Consider the following 16,947-nt stretch of genomic DNA (forward strand, 5'->3'; position numbering starts at 1 on the left):
AAATTAAAATAAAAGGACCCTTTTCCATTTTCCCCATCTTAGTTCCCCCTTTTATATGTGTGTGTGTGTGCGTTTTAGGGGGGGGGTGGGGGTGCCTGAATTGCTGTACCCACTGAATCGACCCTTGCGATAGTAGTTATCATCATAGTTTTTAGAGTTTTTTTAAAACTAATATCATCAATAATTTCAAGGTATTAAAGTCATTTCGCTCCCCTCCTCGGATAACGCAAATTATTTGTATTAGACGAAATGGCTATTGGACCGAATGGCTATTAGACTAAATGGCTATTGGACGATTTGGGAATTGGACGAAATGGTTAGTAGACGATTTGGTTGGTAGACGAACTGATTATTGGACCTAATGGTTGATGGACGAAATGACTATTAGACGAAATGGCAATTGGACGAGTTGATAAGTAGACGATGTGGATATTGGACCAACTGAAATTAGCCGACATGGCTATTGGACCAAATGAACGGTGGACGAACTGGTTAATGGACGATTTAGCATTAGACCAAATGGATTTAGACGAAATGGTTGGTAGACGAAATGGTTGTAGACGAATTGGCTATAGACTAACTGGCTATTAGACTAAATGGCTATTAGACGAAATGGTGATTGGACGAAATGGGTGGTAGACGAAATGTTGATGGACGAAATGGCATTAGACGAAATGAATGTAGACCATGTGGTGAGTGGACGGAATGGCAGTAGACGAATTGGCAATTTACCAGTTGAAACATTGTAATTTCTTAAATGCCTGTAAAATAAATTTATGCAATACTTCCCTCAATTTAATGCTATGTTGTATTATTAATAACAATAAATTGAGGGCAGTATTGCATAAATTTATTTTACAGGCATTAAAGAAAATTACAATGTTTCAACTTACCCCGCGTTCCAACTAACCCTCATCTCCCCTAACTCTAGGTAGTTTTCGCTTGTCTATGTTGCACTAAAATGTTTGACACATTTATTTGAGAGTGAAGTTCGTGTGTTTGAGTCCACCCAGGGTGGATTGAAGCCTGCAATGTGTGTAAACTTCTCTCCCCAGTTATAGATTCAGGCTATGTTACAATGGAAAACACTCTGTCCCTCGGATAGGACATTAAATCGAGGCTCCGTGTAGAGGAGAGTCACCACCTTTGCATGTTAAGAACACACTGCACTATTTGTATAAGATAAGCGGGAAACCCCATTGTAGTTGAGCATCTACATTCCCCATTCGGTTTTATCACGAGGAAACACCTGCGGTCATAATGATTCAGTTCACTTTTTGCCTCACAGGCACAGGTGATGCTAAACAAAATAATAATAATAACAACAATAATTTCATTAAAAAAAATTATTTTCTTTCCCATTTTTCAAACACTATGGAATTACATAGTAAGGAGCATCTTTTGCATTAAAAATGTGTGCAGATATTAAACGATTCATAGGCTTGATTCAACACAATCAAATCAAAAGAGCTTCCAAATTAACTCACACGTTTGGCAGTTATCTCCGGAGAAACAACCCTGGCATCTACATGTGTACTGAGAGCATGAATCTTGAACCAGCTGACACTCACCACCATTCAAACATGGTGAAGATTGACAAGAATGCACCTCTGCAAAAAAGGGTAAAAACATATCACAATAAATCTATTAACTGATTTGTCTTATTTTTTACAACGTAAACATTAATCACATTGACAAAGAAAAAGAGATTGCACCACTTATAATTATACATCACGTAAACATCATGCAAGTTAACAATATTTGAATCCCAAATTTCTTCAAAATTACACAGCAGATAATTAATTTGTTGGGGTAAAAAATGGCTTAAAGTATAGCATTTCCATAATTTTCTTTCCAAAATAGTAAACGAAAACTAATGCTAAGTACTGATTTGTTTGTCCCTATAGTTTCATCATATAAAAGTTTTGACTAAACCAGTTGTAATACATGTATACATTGAGGGAAAGTTAATTCAGTTTTGACTGTCCTCTGACAATCCATTATTTATGAGAAATTGACTCAATCAAAACTGCCATATAGTCCACACTGATGAAGTTGCAAATGCACTCTGTCAAACCAGCTCTTGAGCTGCGTTGCTGGTGTATATGCATCAATGGTTGTTAAACCCTATTATCATGCCAAGATGGATTATTATTAGACCCACCCCTAACTATAGTGGGCATGAGCAACATTTATGTCACATATGAATTCCCCAGTATGAAAGAAAAAAAGTGATTACGCACCATTGTTATCACAAATTGCTACTGTTCTATTTTATTCAGGGAAAAAACGTCTACTCGTCTAAAATAAATTCATTATGTCACCTTGAAATCTCTCAGCAACACAATGCAATAAACATTAATCAACAGAAAAAGGTTGCCTTTTAATATATAGAGTATTGAACTTACAGACTCATCGCTAAGTAGTATAATGCCAGAAAGATATTTCTTTATACAAAAAAGAATCGATTATTATTGTGAAATAAACTGATTACCGGAAAAAGTCAATAAAAACTTAGTTAGTTCTATTGAGCAGCACTCTCATGGTATGACGAAAAATGAACTGAAAGAGGATGATTTACCTGTCAAGCAGTTTCTGTCTGTGAAACAACCTGCACATTGACAGGTGAAATCACCACACGATGATCCATTGCTGTTACAGGTACCTCCATTGAAACAAGGATTAGGATCGCACTGGGTAATGGCTAGGACAAAAACAAAAGAATTGAAAGAAACTTAAAGTTTGAAAAGAAATCCAACACTCTGTCCATGTACATCATATCAATCATATATCAACAAAGGGGTTTTTAGTGACTTAAAGATGCTTTCAAATTAAGGCAATTGTATTAATTCTTAGGTTAAAGTCTCCAACTGGTCACCAAAAACATGTGGGTATAATCACTGATATTTCAGGAAGGAATTCAAGAGATGGGTATGACAGGGGTCAAGGGTGCAAGAAAAAAAAATTATCCATTTCATTTTTATTTGTTCAAATATATTTTGATAAGAGAACGAGATCAGCATGAGACACTGTTTTACACCACGGACCCATATAAAGATAGAATAAACATATATAGAATAAATCATAATAATGCTAATAATGATAACAAAAATGATGACAATATAACATAATGATGATAATAATCATAAAAATAATAACAAAGATAATTTAAAAATATGTATCATGCATTTCTCATTTCTTCAGTAGATGCTCAAGGCGATAATGAGTCTACAGATGACTATGACCGTGGTATAATTAAACATTGATCGCTATGAAGAGATACATGAAGGTTGATAAGATTACATTACCTGTTTCACAGTTCGACCCTATGAAGCATCCGTCACACTGACAGGTATACCCTTGGCATGATCCAGCTAGAGGTGTACACATTCCACCATTCAAACATGGATTCGGGCTACACTGGTCAATAACTAGTTACGGTACAAATACAGAGAAAGTTTATGAGATGAGCCACAGAATCTTTGAGGGTCTAACACTGGGGTGGCTTCAGGGTATTCTGAAAGGGGGCAAAATGACCTAACAGTGATTTTTTTTGTCAATTCAATAACAGGGGTAATATAGAGAAAGGACCAATACTTAATTTTCATATTTTGCTTTCGTCCCTTTTGAAAAAAAATCCCTTCTTTCGGGGGGGGGGGGGGGGTGGTGGGGTCGTCTCATCACTTAAAACCATTAAGGGGTAGTCTTTCCTCTTGACCCACTTGTTCAGACATAAAACTTTCCACCATGTGATATTGTAGGTTCAGTTCATATTTCATATTATTTAAGAGTATTTTTTCACCGTTTTACAGGAAAAATTAAAACTTAATTGGCCTGAGAGAAAGAATATTTAACATAATTTCTATTAATGAATTCTCATTTATATAATTATATTTGTGATTATGTTCACCTTAGTAATAACCAGGCTTATCAGTGAACAGTATATCAAGGTCTCAAAATTAAGGATTACAAATGTAAATTAGCCAGAAGAACCTACATTAACTCTTTTGTATGAACAAGTTGCCTATTGTAAAACTCATAATTTAATCAATTTCAAAGAGTTGAAACGATTCTGTTCTTCCTCAATATTATGGTACATGTATCATAAAATTGGAAATAAACTGAATTGATATTTTCAAAATTGAACTCACAGTTTTCACAGTTTGTTCCATTGTAGCATCCAACACAAGCGCATTCATAATCAGTACATGATAGTCTACGACACAGGGCTCCATTCAAGCAACTGTTGGGCTCACATGGATTCACAACTGCAGAAAGAAGTGAAGCATAAAAATACAAAATTAATAAGCTCCAATTGATCAGAATGCTAAAGCTGCTGGTTAATGTTTTTTCTGATAATATTTATGATTATTGGTATACGAACCCAAATAAAAATAAACCTAATGTATACTTGTTAAACATTGCTAATAAAATCTTAGATATAGAATATCTTTCTTGGGCAGGGCTTAAATAAATAATCTTAGATATAGAATATCTTCAAAATGATACACAAAACATTATGAAAATGTTAGATTTCTTTAAATCATTTTCAAACAATCAGTAACTAGTCAAACTCAAGCCCTCTTGCAAAAACAAAACTCAAGATTTTTGGTTTGTGTTTTCTGACTGTATACAAGTTGTTCACTTACATGTAGAAAATCTGTTACATTTTGAACATTTGCTATTCTGGATAATTAATACAATTCATTTGTGATGAAACCACGCTTATTTTTAAGAAAGGGCCCTTCTAGAAAGATTGAGAAAAAAATGTGATATGCTTACATTCCATTTTAGATTTAATTGGAATAGACATCTCTGTAGTATAAAAAGTCTCTGATCACTGAATTACACTTGAACAAATAGTAACCATGCTTTGTGTTAATGTTGGGTATAACACTGACTGAATAATACATTCATGAAATAATATTACTAAGGAGTGGGCCTTATACACTTTTATAAACAGATGAGGATTATCAATTTTACATGGGTTTTCAAAATGCAAATCTTTTCATTATGTAAATTTTACATATTGCTTAGATAGCATATAGTGCTATGCAGCTTATGGTTCTACAAAGTTGTAATTTCATTGAAACTTACATTCCGAACAGGTTGGGCCAGAGAAGCATCCTTGACATTGGCATGTAAAGTTATTACATTCTCCCGCTACCAGACTACACACACCCCCAAACTGACATGGGAAAGTCTGACAAGGATCAATAGCTAGATGAGAAAAAGATTTGGACAAATGAATACTCCCAGTGGTTAGACAGAAAAAAATTATTTAAAAAAATGTATATGGTAAAACTTGAAAATTTGTAGTATTCAAAAGAAATAATGAAATAAATGAGGCTTACGTGAGGAGGTAATTAATGTTGATGTGATAGCATCATTGCGTCCTTTCCTTCCTAGATTAATGTACAGTTTGGGAAATAATTATTTGACCCTTTACTATTAAGCTCTCATGTGGCACGGTCTACTCAATATTTTCCAAGGTGTCAGTCATCCTAAGTAAATATAATTTACATAAAAGTATATTTGTATATAATGATACTTTCTTACACTTGATACACTTTCATACTAAGTTTCAAAATCCAATAATTGCAATTTTCAACATGTATCTTTATTCAATCAACTTTTTAGTTTCAATAAATTCAGCAAACATTTTATTTTTTATTTGTTACAGGATCATTTACATAAAAATAGTTACATGTGTATAACAGTTCTATAGTAAATGGAATCATTCCTATGACATGCTGTAAATAGTGATAAAACAAGATCATGACTGTAGTAAAGTTTTTTCATGACTAAAATATCATTATTGACTTGACTTTCAGAGAATATACTGTTGTAGTTTGTACATTAACGAAGTCATGCTACACACCAGCAAAACCCATTCCAAAATAAAAGCTAGTAGGGGAAGGTGGGGTAAATTGAGCATAGGGGCAAGTTGAGCCACCAGCCCCAGGCCAATAATGAATGAGTCAGACATTGTGGTGGTGTCATGTCTTGATGACCCATAGCATTACCCCTAACCCCACCACATTGTTTTCAACTTTGAAACAAAAAGTAGTTTTTTAGAGGGAAAAACATGAATTTCAGCCAAAAAAGTAAAAAAGAGTGTGAAATAGATAAGTGCTTTATAAACACACACGTCTTTGAATATAATAAAGACATGATAGCAACATTATTAGTCCAGGTATGGATCTTCATTCTTGTCATAGTCTTTTATATGATGGATGCATAATAAATGTGTGGATACAAAATATTCACACTAAGTTCGGACTGGGGTAAGTTGAGCCAAACAGCATGGGGCAAGTTGAGCCATGGTAATTCCTATGGTAATGTATCTTAAAAAACAAACAAACCATAAAAATCGATTGAAATGCTGGCTGAAAGGAGCAAATTTACATGACTGCACTTTTCCTTTTAAAGGATGTTAGTATTTATATAGAATTAGCAAGTGAAAAGACTTTAAACAAAAAATTGACATGCTGGTTCTCCCCTCATACATTTTGTACATAGTTTTTGTGGCTCAACTTACCCCAGAAGGTGGCTCAAACTTACCCCATATATGGGGCAAGTTGAGCCATTTGACATCGTTTTTTTCAAAGGTCACGATGACTTTCAGTGTGGGGATAGAAAGTTATATATAGGTGGAAAATATTTCAGAAGAATTAAATTTCAAGGCAAGGTACTTATTTCGACAAGATTATTAATCATATCAATTCTAACATGCAAAAAGCAAAAACTGTCACAACTTACCCCGCCTTCCCCTACTTATTACCAATGACATACCATTTGTCAGTTTTGAGTCGGTTCTGTTGGTCTGACTGGACAGCATTAAGCTTTATAACTCTCATTAACCACAGTGCCATTTCATAAAGCTATCCGTACATTAAGTGTGACTTTAAGAACGACTAGTGAACCCTTCTTATGCGCCTAACCATTGCCATTGCCAATGCAATATACCATTTACCACAAGAAAGGATCACCAGTCATTCTTAAAGTTCCTCTTAACTTACCAACAGCTTTATGAAACACCCACCTGGGCCGGTATTCAATTGAAATCATAAATCTTGTTACTGTTTTACTTGGCTAAGCAAAATGCCTGAACTCGTATGTGTTCAGATCACATAAGTATTTTATTTCATCAAGCCATAAAGTTAAAGCCAAATAATGTGTATTGAATGTATCCATTTGGGTGCTTATGCACATTTGTAAACTGCACACAGGCTAGACTTAAGCCAGGTATGCAACTGACTTTGATTTAAGCAAAATATTTAGCCCTACCCCCCTCCCAGAAAAAAAAAATGATCACCACACAGGGTTAAGTATTTTCCTTAAGCAAAAATTGAGTAAAATGCTTAAAATTGCAGCTTAAGAGTCAAACTGCAAGATGGCCCTGGTGATTTTTAAGCAGACTTACGTAAATGACAGAATTGTCCTTCGAAGCAGCCCTGACATTGACATGTATAATCAAAACATGACCCTGCTACAGGAATACAAGTTGCTCCATTCTGACAAGCGTTGTTATTACATGGATCTTGTACTGGAAAAAAACAGTTTACACCTTATAAGTATGCTGCAGACACTGCAAAGCAGGCACTCGATCAATGTTGATAATAATATTAGAATAATTGGACAGTTATGTGATTTTTTTTCTATTTCACATCTGCACTGCTCATCCTGTAATTGTATGAAATCTTACTAATTTCATTTTTTTACACATTTTAACAAAAGATAATATCAGACCATCTGCTGTAACAGATGATGTTTCAGTGAGGAGTTTATCCTATTCCTTAGAGCAGAAAGGATAAAAAATGCTAAAATAAAAAGCAGGTGGGGGAAATTACATTGTGAGCTTGCTCACTCATGGTCATTGCATAATAAGGAAACATTGGACTCTTTCGATCTAAAATGCAAACTATGGTCAGAGAGAGTGAGAGAACTTTGTAAAATAGCAGTTCACTGATATTTAGCATGACTATTGATCAAAACTACTTGTTAGAGGACATACGATTCCCAGTATTCTTGCTTGATATTCAAATTCTTTAATCAAGCTCTCAAATAATGTAATACCATAACTCGATTATTTCATTATTTTCATACATGTTAATACAAACAATATTGAACTATCCTTTGTCATGGATACTAAGTAAACAAGTAGTTTACCCCATTCTTAGATCTTTGGAGTAGATATTTGGGATCAAAAAAAAAATTGCTTAATATTTGACCTCCATCATCAAGCTCTCAAATAGTGTAAATGGACTCACAAAGTTCGCAGTTAGGTCCAGTGTAACATCCTGGACATTGACACGTAGCAACAGAGCATGACAATGGTTGACATGTTCCACCATTCAAACAGATCTGAGATGAACATGGGTCTGATGCTGTAAGAAGAGAAAAGTCCAAAGTCACAAACACAAATCACAGGGATTAAAAACAGTTAGGTGGTTTCATAAATAAGTGGGCCAATTTGTACATTCTTGTGTCCATTTAAATAAAGCATTTTGAGCTATTGCTACCATTGAAATATCATTAAACCATTCAAATTTTAGTTGACTACCAAATATTTCAAAGGAGGTTATATACCCATGCATTCAATGTATCTTAGACCTCATGGTTGTTTCATGTTGGTTTTGATGGCATAAAGTTCAAAGTATCTTATGGTAATGGGATACCCAAAATGTCACAACTTGCCATCATATTTTACTAAATAACCAATGTATGAACATGAAATTAATACTCGTTTGAAACTATATTCATTGACAATCACTTGTCTTCAAACATTACAATACACCCTGACACCATGCCATTATTTTAAGTCAGATATACATCATGGTCCAATCTTTATCTAAAGTGTATCTCTAATTATTGGCTTTATCTACTGAATGAACAGCAGATACAGTATTTTATATTGTGCAACAGTTACTTAGTGTATCTGCAGAGTGCAAGGAAGACCAGCTTCATTTATATCAGGTTGAGATATTTAAAAGGTTGTGAGAATGATGCCAGGTATACTAGAACATCCTAAAATCTTCTCCACTAAAGACAGGGTTCCCAGCTTTTCAAGGAAACAAAATTCCCTGAGTTTTCCCTGATGAAGTTTTTAAAATTTCCCTAATTATTTAAACCTATTCCAAGTTACGCATGTTTTCTAAGTTGTTGCAGTTACATGTATTTTCAGTATAAAAATGATAATGTAAAATGAATTAGTACCACCATAGCCAGTAATTCAATGGATGTTGTTTTATGCAACAAAATATAACAGAGTCTGACTAACTACCGTGCTTTTGGGCTGATCAAACTCCCCTGATTTTTACTCATTTGTGGCATTTTTCCTGATTTGAGGTATTGTTTATCAAATTCCCTGAATTTTCCCTGACTGGAAAAAGTAATATAATTTTCCCTTTTCTCTGATGGGCTGGGAACCCTGAAAGAAGAGGACGCATACTTATTTGGCAGTTGTCTCCTTCAAAACAGGTTGGACAGCGGCATTCGTACTCCTGGCAAGATAACCTCAAACAAACTCCTCCATTATTACATGGGTTTACAGTGCATGGGTCCAGTACTACATCATAGAGAAAATAAAAACAGAAAAATCATGATGATAGAAATGACGGTTTAGTTCATTCTTTTCCTTTTGTTTACTCATCTTCACTTGATGTACTTGATTGAAGTTGAAGAAAAGAATCATATATCTTGGACATTTCTCATTGCATTTCACATTCTAGTTTAGTGGTAAAATTTGGGAAATTACTAAAAAACATTTCTCTATCTCAAAAGCACTGGAAAGGCTAGAATCTCATCCAATCCAAGTCATTGATTTGGTACCTCACCCTTTCCTCGTAATTACAAAGTGCTTCACAATTTGCTACATGTCAGTCGCTCAACAGAAACATTTGAAAATAGATCAGTTCAATTCTCTTCTGTAATTATAGCTTATAACTTTTTTGAACAAAAGACGAGCATACGTTAAGTCCACTATTCTGAAAAGAAATGGCTTTAGATTCAACAAGGACTCTATGAGATACAAGTCCAAATCCAGGAGATTTCATCATGACGAAAATCTTGCGTTTAAGAGCAGTATACCCCAAGTTTCCCTTATCATCAAATCTCTTCTCAAAACCCTCTTGCCCTCAAGCATGAAATTTAAGTATAGAAACACCTGTTTCTTGACCTCGGTCCGAAGATAATACACCCCAGCATCAACGGTCACAGCAGGGGGCCACACACGATGGATTGCAATGTGTGTTCTGGTGAGTGCATGGAGTTCCATGTATACACGCGTTGATAGTTGGAAAAGTTGTTTGAGATTTCCCAAACGCAAAACGGGGTATGCGACCGCAGTTTGCAGTCCGAAGTGAGGTCGAGAATCAAACGGGAAGTTTTCGTAATGATTAAGGTACTCACATGTTTCACAGGTTGGTCCAGTGCTGCAGCCCTGACAAATGCAAGAGAACTCTGTACAGGATCCAGGTGTTGCAGTACAGATGCCGTTAAACTGACACGGATTAGGGTTGCACTGATTTTGAGCTGTGAAAAAAAGAAAGTATCTTACATCAGGGAGGTTACCTATTTGTTATGTTAGTCAATTTTCCAGAAACTGAAGTTACTACTTTTTTACCGTATCTTAACTGGGCTATTTCAGACCAACATATACGGGGGGGTCAATTTGGTGAACACATAAATTTCTTTGTTTTTTAAACCTTTGTATTTCATTGTTTTTTTTCGATGAACTTTGTCAGTAACCATTTTTGCGATCATAAATAACGTAAAATAAATCCATCAAAACCAACAAAAGTAAAAATAATCATACATTTATGATTTTGGTTGAAAAATACAATTTGCATTGCCTTTGTACACGTAATCATGCTTTGAGCAATTTTGGGACCGACATGTGCTTGCAAAATATTGCGTAATTTTATGACCAAGTACCCAAGGGTTGCAAATTTGGTCTCAAAAGATGTGCATGACTTGAAAGTAAGTAAAAAATCAGTGAGTGGCGTGGTCAAAAAAACTTTGCGCCATGGTGAAGTGGCAAAATTTGTTGAGGGGTGTCAAATTGACCCCCCAGTTTAATAAGGGTTAAAGAAAGAACAGAAATATTAAGGAGAATTAATGTAGCTCCAAACACCTACAAAAACAATGCATACAGTAGATATGTTCAAGAAGTTGTTTTATTGACATCGGGGGCCATGTAGTACCCAACTTAAAATATAGATATTCATATGTAATTGTACAGCAATCTTATATATCATTTTATTCAAATCATTGCACCCAAGCAACTGGGACCAAATACATTGCCAATGTTACATATTATTTGTGTTAGGAGAAAGTAAAATGGAGGTACCGTTTTCACAAAACTGTCCTTGGAAGCATCCGACGCACTGGCATTCAAAGGCATCACACAATCCACTAACAGGAATACAGGCTGCCCCGTTCATACATGGTGACGGTTCACATGGGGTAATAGCTGTAGTGATGTAAATGGAACACACATTACTCTTTTAACACTGTAATGACTCCTAACAAAATCATTTAATTCATATAATAAATTTGACATGGACCCGATGAAGAAAGTAAGATTAATTTACCTTTTGGAATCCACTGTTTTGGAACCTCTGGCAGAAAGAGCTCTCTTTAAATGCAACAATTGCAATAAAATAAAACAATCATAATATCCACTCTCTTTTAGTCAGTTGACTGAAAATATATTAGTGTAAGGTTATTAGTGGTAAGCCTGAATGCATCTCTTCTGTGACAGGGCCCTTTTACTTTATCATTCTTACCTTCCTCCTCCTGTAAATGCTAAAATTTTTGGTTGAAGCAAAATCAGAGATAACAAAGCAATCAAATAAATGATGGCATCATTTAAAGTGGTTTACCTCGTTTTCAAAATTAAAAGTTTAATTCATTAAACTCACTCTTTAAATCATCATTATGATACTCACGTGTAAGACAATTCTGCCCTGTAAAGCACCCCTGACATGTACAACTATAATCCGTACAGGTTACAGGACTACATGACCCCTGGTTGCCACAAGGATTGTTACTGCAAGGATCTAGCTCTGTGAAAGATACGAGGATATATAACATTAGTTTGTTATACAGGGAAACCTTTTCAAATGGTCATGATTACGCAATACAATTATTTTTATTAATTCAGGCATACATGAGAAATAATTTGTCCTCTTTTTCATGTGTTTCTGTTGGACTATAAAGGTAAAACAAAGTAGTTGCAGCAAACAATTATTTCATGAGAAAGACTTTTAAATCAAAATTGTCAGCATATCATCATATACTTAGATCTGACACATTAATGTAAACTTATCCTTGTGCAATCATGAAATTTTAGCTCAAAACCAATAATTATGATGATCACTAACACAGAAAGCATATGTTGGAAAGTGGATTGATATTGCTTGGAAAAATACCTGACATTTGATGGAATTCAGTGCTTATTTTGCTAATTTCTTAGCAATTATGCATTTTCTTCCAGGGCCATTTTGCACATATATTTTATTTATACATAAAAACACTTTAGGTAGTTATTTCATTGGATACTGTTTGAACTCATTTGTAGGTCCTTACCACAACTGGTGTTTATCTTTAACTTCAAATATTGAATGTTCACGTTAGCAGCACATTTTTAAATAGGACATGATATCCCAATGGTATAAAGTAAAAAGGACACATTTCACCTATTACGGCAAATAACACATTGGGTGATTTCAAGTCTGGTATTGGCCTTCGTGTTAGTGTTGTTGTCAAAATTTGGATTGCCTTATAGGGTAGTTTTACTCTCTCAAGTGATGAATTTGATCCTGTCAGGTGTAGTCTTCATGAATGCCAATTTATTTTCAAATGAGCTGTTCGAGGTACCCTTTTCTTGTCATATATGGAATGTCAGACATATATATTGTCCACTGGTAGTAAACATTCAACCCTCGAAATTCCTACTTATTTTTTAATGATTTTTTTTAAAGTGCCACTTTAACACACAAGTCTATTGGAAATGAATTAGGCCTGTGATACCACTTACTGTCTGGAAGAGCGATGAAACATGGACAGAATGGGTGATTTCAAGTTCAATGTTGGGCTTGGTGTTGTTGAAATTTGGATTGTTTCCCCTTGCTCCAACACTTATTCATCGTTTGTCAAACTGATCCAAATCACTTTATCTAGTGAGTGACTTTTCGGGACCATCTTCATTTTATGTTTGGCATTGTAATCGTTTTAAAATTTGACCTAACACCATCACCAAAAGGTCAACACTGAACTTGAAATCACCCAATATCCTCGTACTTACGAGCTTCACAGTTCATCCCTGTGTTGCAATTGCGGCAGATGCAGCTGTACTCGGTGCAAACAGTAGTTGAGGGTATACATAAACCGTCGTTCAGACATGGATTCGGACTGCATGGTGTTATACCTGGATATAGGACCAATCATTTAATGTTTTATTAAAAAGACACAGCATGTTGAATAATAAAAAAATATACTCAATACTACAAACAACTTACGTAAAGTGCTAGGAAACACTATATCATGACCATAGGTAGTAATTTCTTGATTTTTTTGGGGGGGAGACAACCCTCTCCCATAGGCCCCTGTACAGAATTCAAAAATCAAGTTGGGGGGGACACATCCTCCCCGATATCCAACAATGAACATTATTAATGTAGAATAATGTTCAAATTAGGCCTGGGACTTTTGGGTTTTTTTCTCTTCGGGTACCCGTGGTAATTTTCGGGCGGGTACCCGTGGTAATTTTCGGGCGGGTACCCGAAAATCATGTCGCTCGAAATATGACTGGTGGGAAAACCCCATAGGTGACATCATCAAGCCAATATGATGCAAGCCAATTTTATGAATGGAAATATAGTAAGCATGCGCATTGCAAGCTTTCCGTGCCCCACGAAGTATTCCATCGAAACAAGTCTGCAATACTCTCACCTCGTACCAAAATCGACCTAAAATTCCACTTTTCTATATTTCATATGAATTATAAAAGGTATTCTCAGAGGATCCGTTTTCTCACCGATACCGCAAAGGCAAGCAAATTTTTATGACTTCTTGCTTTTCCGTCAAAATCCTTCGAAGTACCGTCGATATTACATCGTGTCCGTGGGTTTGTAAAATCTATCGCTACGTGAACAAAGTCAATTTATTTCCGGGTTTCGGAGCGTCAAATGCGCCAGCCAATCACGATCGTGTTACCATTTTCGGTTTATGATGAACGGAAAATGGTATCAAGAACGTGATTGGCTGGCGCCTCGTATGCTCCAAAAACCCGGAAATCAATTGACTTTGTTCATGTAGCGATAGATTCTACAAACTCACAAACACGATGCAATATCGACGCTACTTCGTAAGATTTTGACGGAAAAGCAAGTAATAAAATTTGCTTACCTGCGTTGTATCGGTGAGAAAACGGATTCTCTGAGAATACCTTTCATAATTTATATGAAATAAAGGAAAGTGGAATTCTATGTCAATTTTGGTACGAGATGACAGACTATTGCAAACTTGTTTTGACAGAATACTGCGTGGGGCTGAGGCTTGCAATGCGCATGCTTACTATATTTTCATTCATAAATTGGCTTGCGTCGTAGTGGCTGGATGACGTCACTGCGCTGCAAAAGAAACATGGCGACCATTGAACGATCTCAGTCACATCATCATCACTTGAAAAACTAGTATATCTATGGATATTTCGAGGGTAATTGGTGAGATTCGAAATGAGACTTGTGTACTTTTGTGATGAGTTACAATCATGTCTTACACTATACGGAATACAAATCAATATACTGGTGAACAATTTTCGGGTATCGGGTATTGATTTTTCTACCCGGGTACCCGAGGCTTCGGGGCGGGACCCTAGTTCAAATGCCTTTGGAAAACTTGTACAAGGCCAACTTGTACCACAGGCACACTGGCAAATTTGACTAAATCTGCATTATTTTCAATAAGACATTCCAATGGTTAGTTTTAAACTGGTATCATTTATTGTGCAACAGTAGTATATTTTTGGTCTACTCACCCTGCTGGCATAGAGAACCTTCCACACATGCTGGGCACTGGCATGTGAATGATGTACATGACCCTTGATCAGTTATACATGTACCTCCATTCGCACAAGGATTGTTAACACACGGATCCAGGTCTGTAAATGGACAATGGTTAATCTCCTAATGTACTGTAGGTCTACTTTATGGCCTGTATTCTGACCACTTGGGTTTACTTGAAACTCTAGTCTAAAGTTGTGGTTTAACTACGGATAGCCAAATGTGACACAAATCTCTGACAGCACAGGTTCAATTTCCATCTCATTTTTCACTAAATGAATAATAATTTTCTTAGAATGTTGGGGAAAGAGCACAGAAAATTAAGATGTTAACACAATTTCAACATTTCTGGCTTCCAATAATTTTAGCCGAGTTAGACCATCACTAAAGTCAAACTGGAGTTCAGATTACAGGCTTATACTAAGTACTTTGATATTGCTCCAACTGTACTTAGCAACCAGTTAACATTCTTATTGGTATTGTCATTAAGATCAACCTGGCTTAGAATGTGTACACAGGCATTACTCATGCACTTTTTGGACACTACTGTTTCTGTTTATTTATTATGGCATTTTCATTTTAAAAATTCTGATAAAATTTGCCCTCCAAGCATTTTTTAGCAACACCTTAACCGAATCAAGCTACCAGCTTAGATTTCTATGAGAGAAATGTATATTTGACTCCCAGATGGTGTCAAAACTTTATCATGAGTATCAAACCAGCATGATTCTAAAATGTTTTCTTCTATATGAACTCTTAAATAATTGAAACAAGTTTCAATGAAAATATTGCAAAAGTGGTGGTGCAAGTATATTGGCACTGGGAATCATTTACCCACTTCAAATGCTTGCTAGGTAATGTGCTACTACAGTATTCCCAAAGGGCTCATGTTTTCTTTTCAATAAAATCAATTCACTATGACCCTTTTCTGTTTGCTGTTCAAGTGGATATAATAGCCCCTACCCGTTTTCTATATTACAAACATTTACTAGCTTACATAAGGAAAATAAAATTAATAAGCCATGGGATTCTGAAAGGCATTAGCTACATAGCAATAAAAGGGGAAGAGCTCTCTCTTCAATGCAGGAACATACCAGTGGCACACGTTGGTCCCTGAAAGCAGGCGTCACAGCTACAGATGAAACCGAGACAGTTGTTTGGATCCTGCTGACAAGTTCCTCCATTAAGACAAGGGTTGTTTGCACATGGATCAATGGCTGACAAAGAAAAATAGGAGGGTTGATGTCATTATTGATACGATTGATAAGACTTTGCTATATATGGTCAAGTCAATCACACAGTCAATATAATCTTGAAATGCCCCTGGCAGGTCCTCAACTCTGTCAGAGTCAAAGTGGCTCGTGTTGGGGATTACCCTACTGTTTACTGCTAAAAGGTCAACCATGGATTGATGCTCTACCATTTCAAGTAAATATAATTCTAAAATCAAAGTCACCCTAAATAACTTAGAATACAGTTTACTTCTCGCTGACAAACTGCAAATTTGACTCCACATGAGGAGTCCTAACAAACAAAAGAATATGTGACTAAGAAGTGTAGTTGCGAACATAACCACCAGCCCATCATGCATTAAATTGCACGCATTAATTTGTCATTATTAAGATGTTGTGGATTCGAACCACAACTAAGCCATACAACGTGTGAACTGTTTGCCCTCTTGCCAGGAGCTTGGCATGTTTGAATGGAGAATTCAAGTCACAACACCAGGGACCATTTCATGAAAACTGTCAGCACTGACAAGTTGTCTTTCTCTGACAGTTACCATAGTAACAGTCAGAGGCCAGTGCAATCAAAACCAAGGATTTCACTGAAATTGTCAATGCTGACAACTTTCATGATAAACGTTCTTACATCT

General features: G+C 35.7%; 1 protein-coding gene across 1 annotated transcript in view; it reads right to left on the reverse strand.

The window, feature by feature from the left end:
• The window catches only part of LOC121422581 (fibrillin-2-like), a 144,298-nt gene that overhangs the window by 107,892 nt on the left and 19,459 nt on the right, over positions 1 to 16,947 (reverse strand). Inside the window, exons 10-23 of the mRNA XM_041617731.1 lie at positions 16,166 to 16,288; positions 15,047 to 15,169; positions 13,313 to 13,435; positions 11,955 to 12,071; positions 11,354 to 11,476; positions 10,414 to 10,536; positions 9,455 to 9,571; positions 8,274 to 8,390; positions 7,427 to 7,549; positions 5,098 to 5,220; positions 4,152 to 4,268; positions 3,309 to 3,431; positions 2,582 to 2,704; positions 1,488 to 1,610 (exon numbers count right to left, since the gene is read on the reverse strand). Coding sequence (XP_041473665.1) covers positions 1,488 to 1,610; positions 2,582 to 2,704; positions 3,309 to 3,431; positions 4,152 to 4,268; positions 5,098 to 5,220; positions 7,427 to 7,549; positions 8,274 to 8,390; positions 9,455 to 9,571; positions 10,414 to 10,536; positions 11,354 to 11,476; positions 11,955 to 12,071; positions 13,313 to 13,435; positions 15,047 to 15,169; positions 16,166 to 16,288 — 1,698 coding nt within the window. The remainder of the gene's footprint in view (positions 1 to 1,487; positions 1,611 to 2,581; positions 2,705 to 3,308; positions 3,432 to 4,151; positions 4,269 to 5,097; positions 5,221 to 7,426; positions 7,550 to 8,273; positions 8,391 to 9,454; positions 9,572 to 10,413; positions 10,537 to 11,353; positions 11,477 to 11,954; positions 12,072 to 13,312; positions 13,436 to 15,046; positions 15,170 to 16,165; positions 16,289 to 16,947) is intronic.

The sequence above is a fragment of the Lytechinus variegatus genome, chromosome 10, assembly GCF_018143015.1.
Source record: "Lytechinus variegatus isolate NC3 chromosome 10, Lvar_3.0, whole genome shotgun sequence".
In the NCBI taxonomy this organism is placed as follows: domain Eukaryota; kingdom Metazoa; phylum Echinodermata; class Echinoidea; order Temnopleuroida; family Toxopneustidae; genus Lytechinus; species Lytechinus variegatus.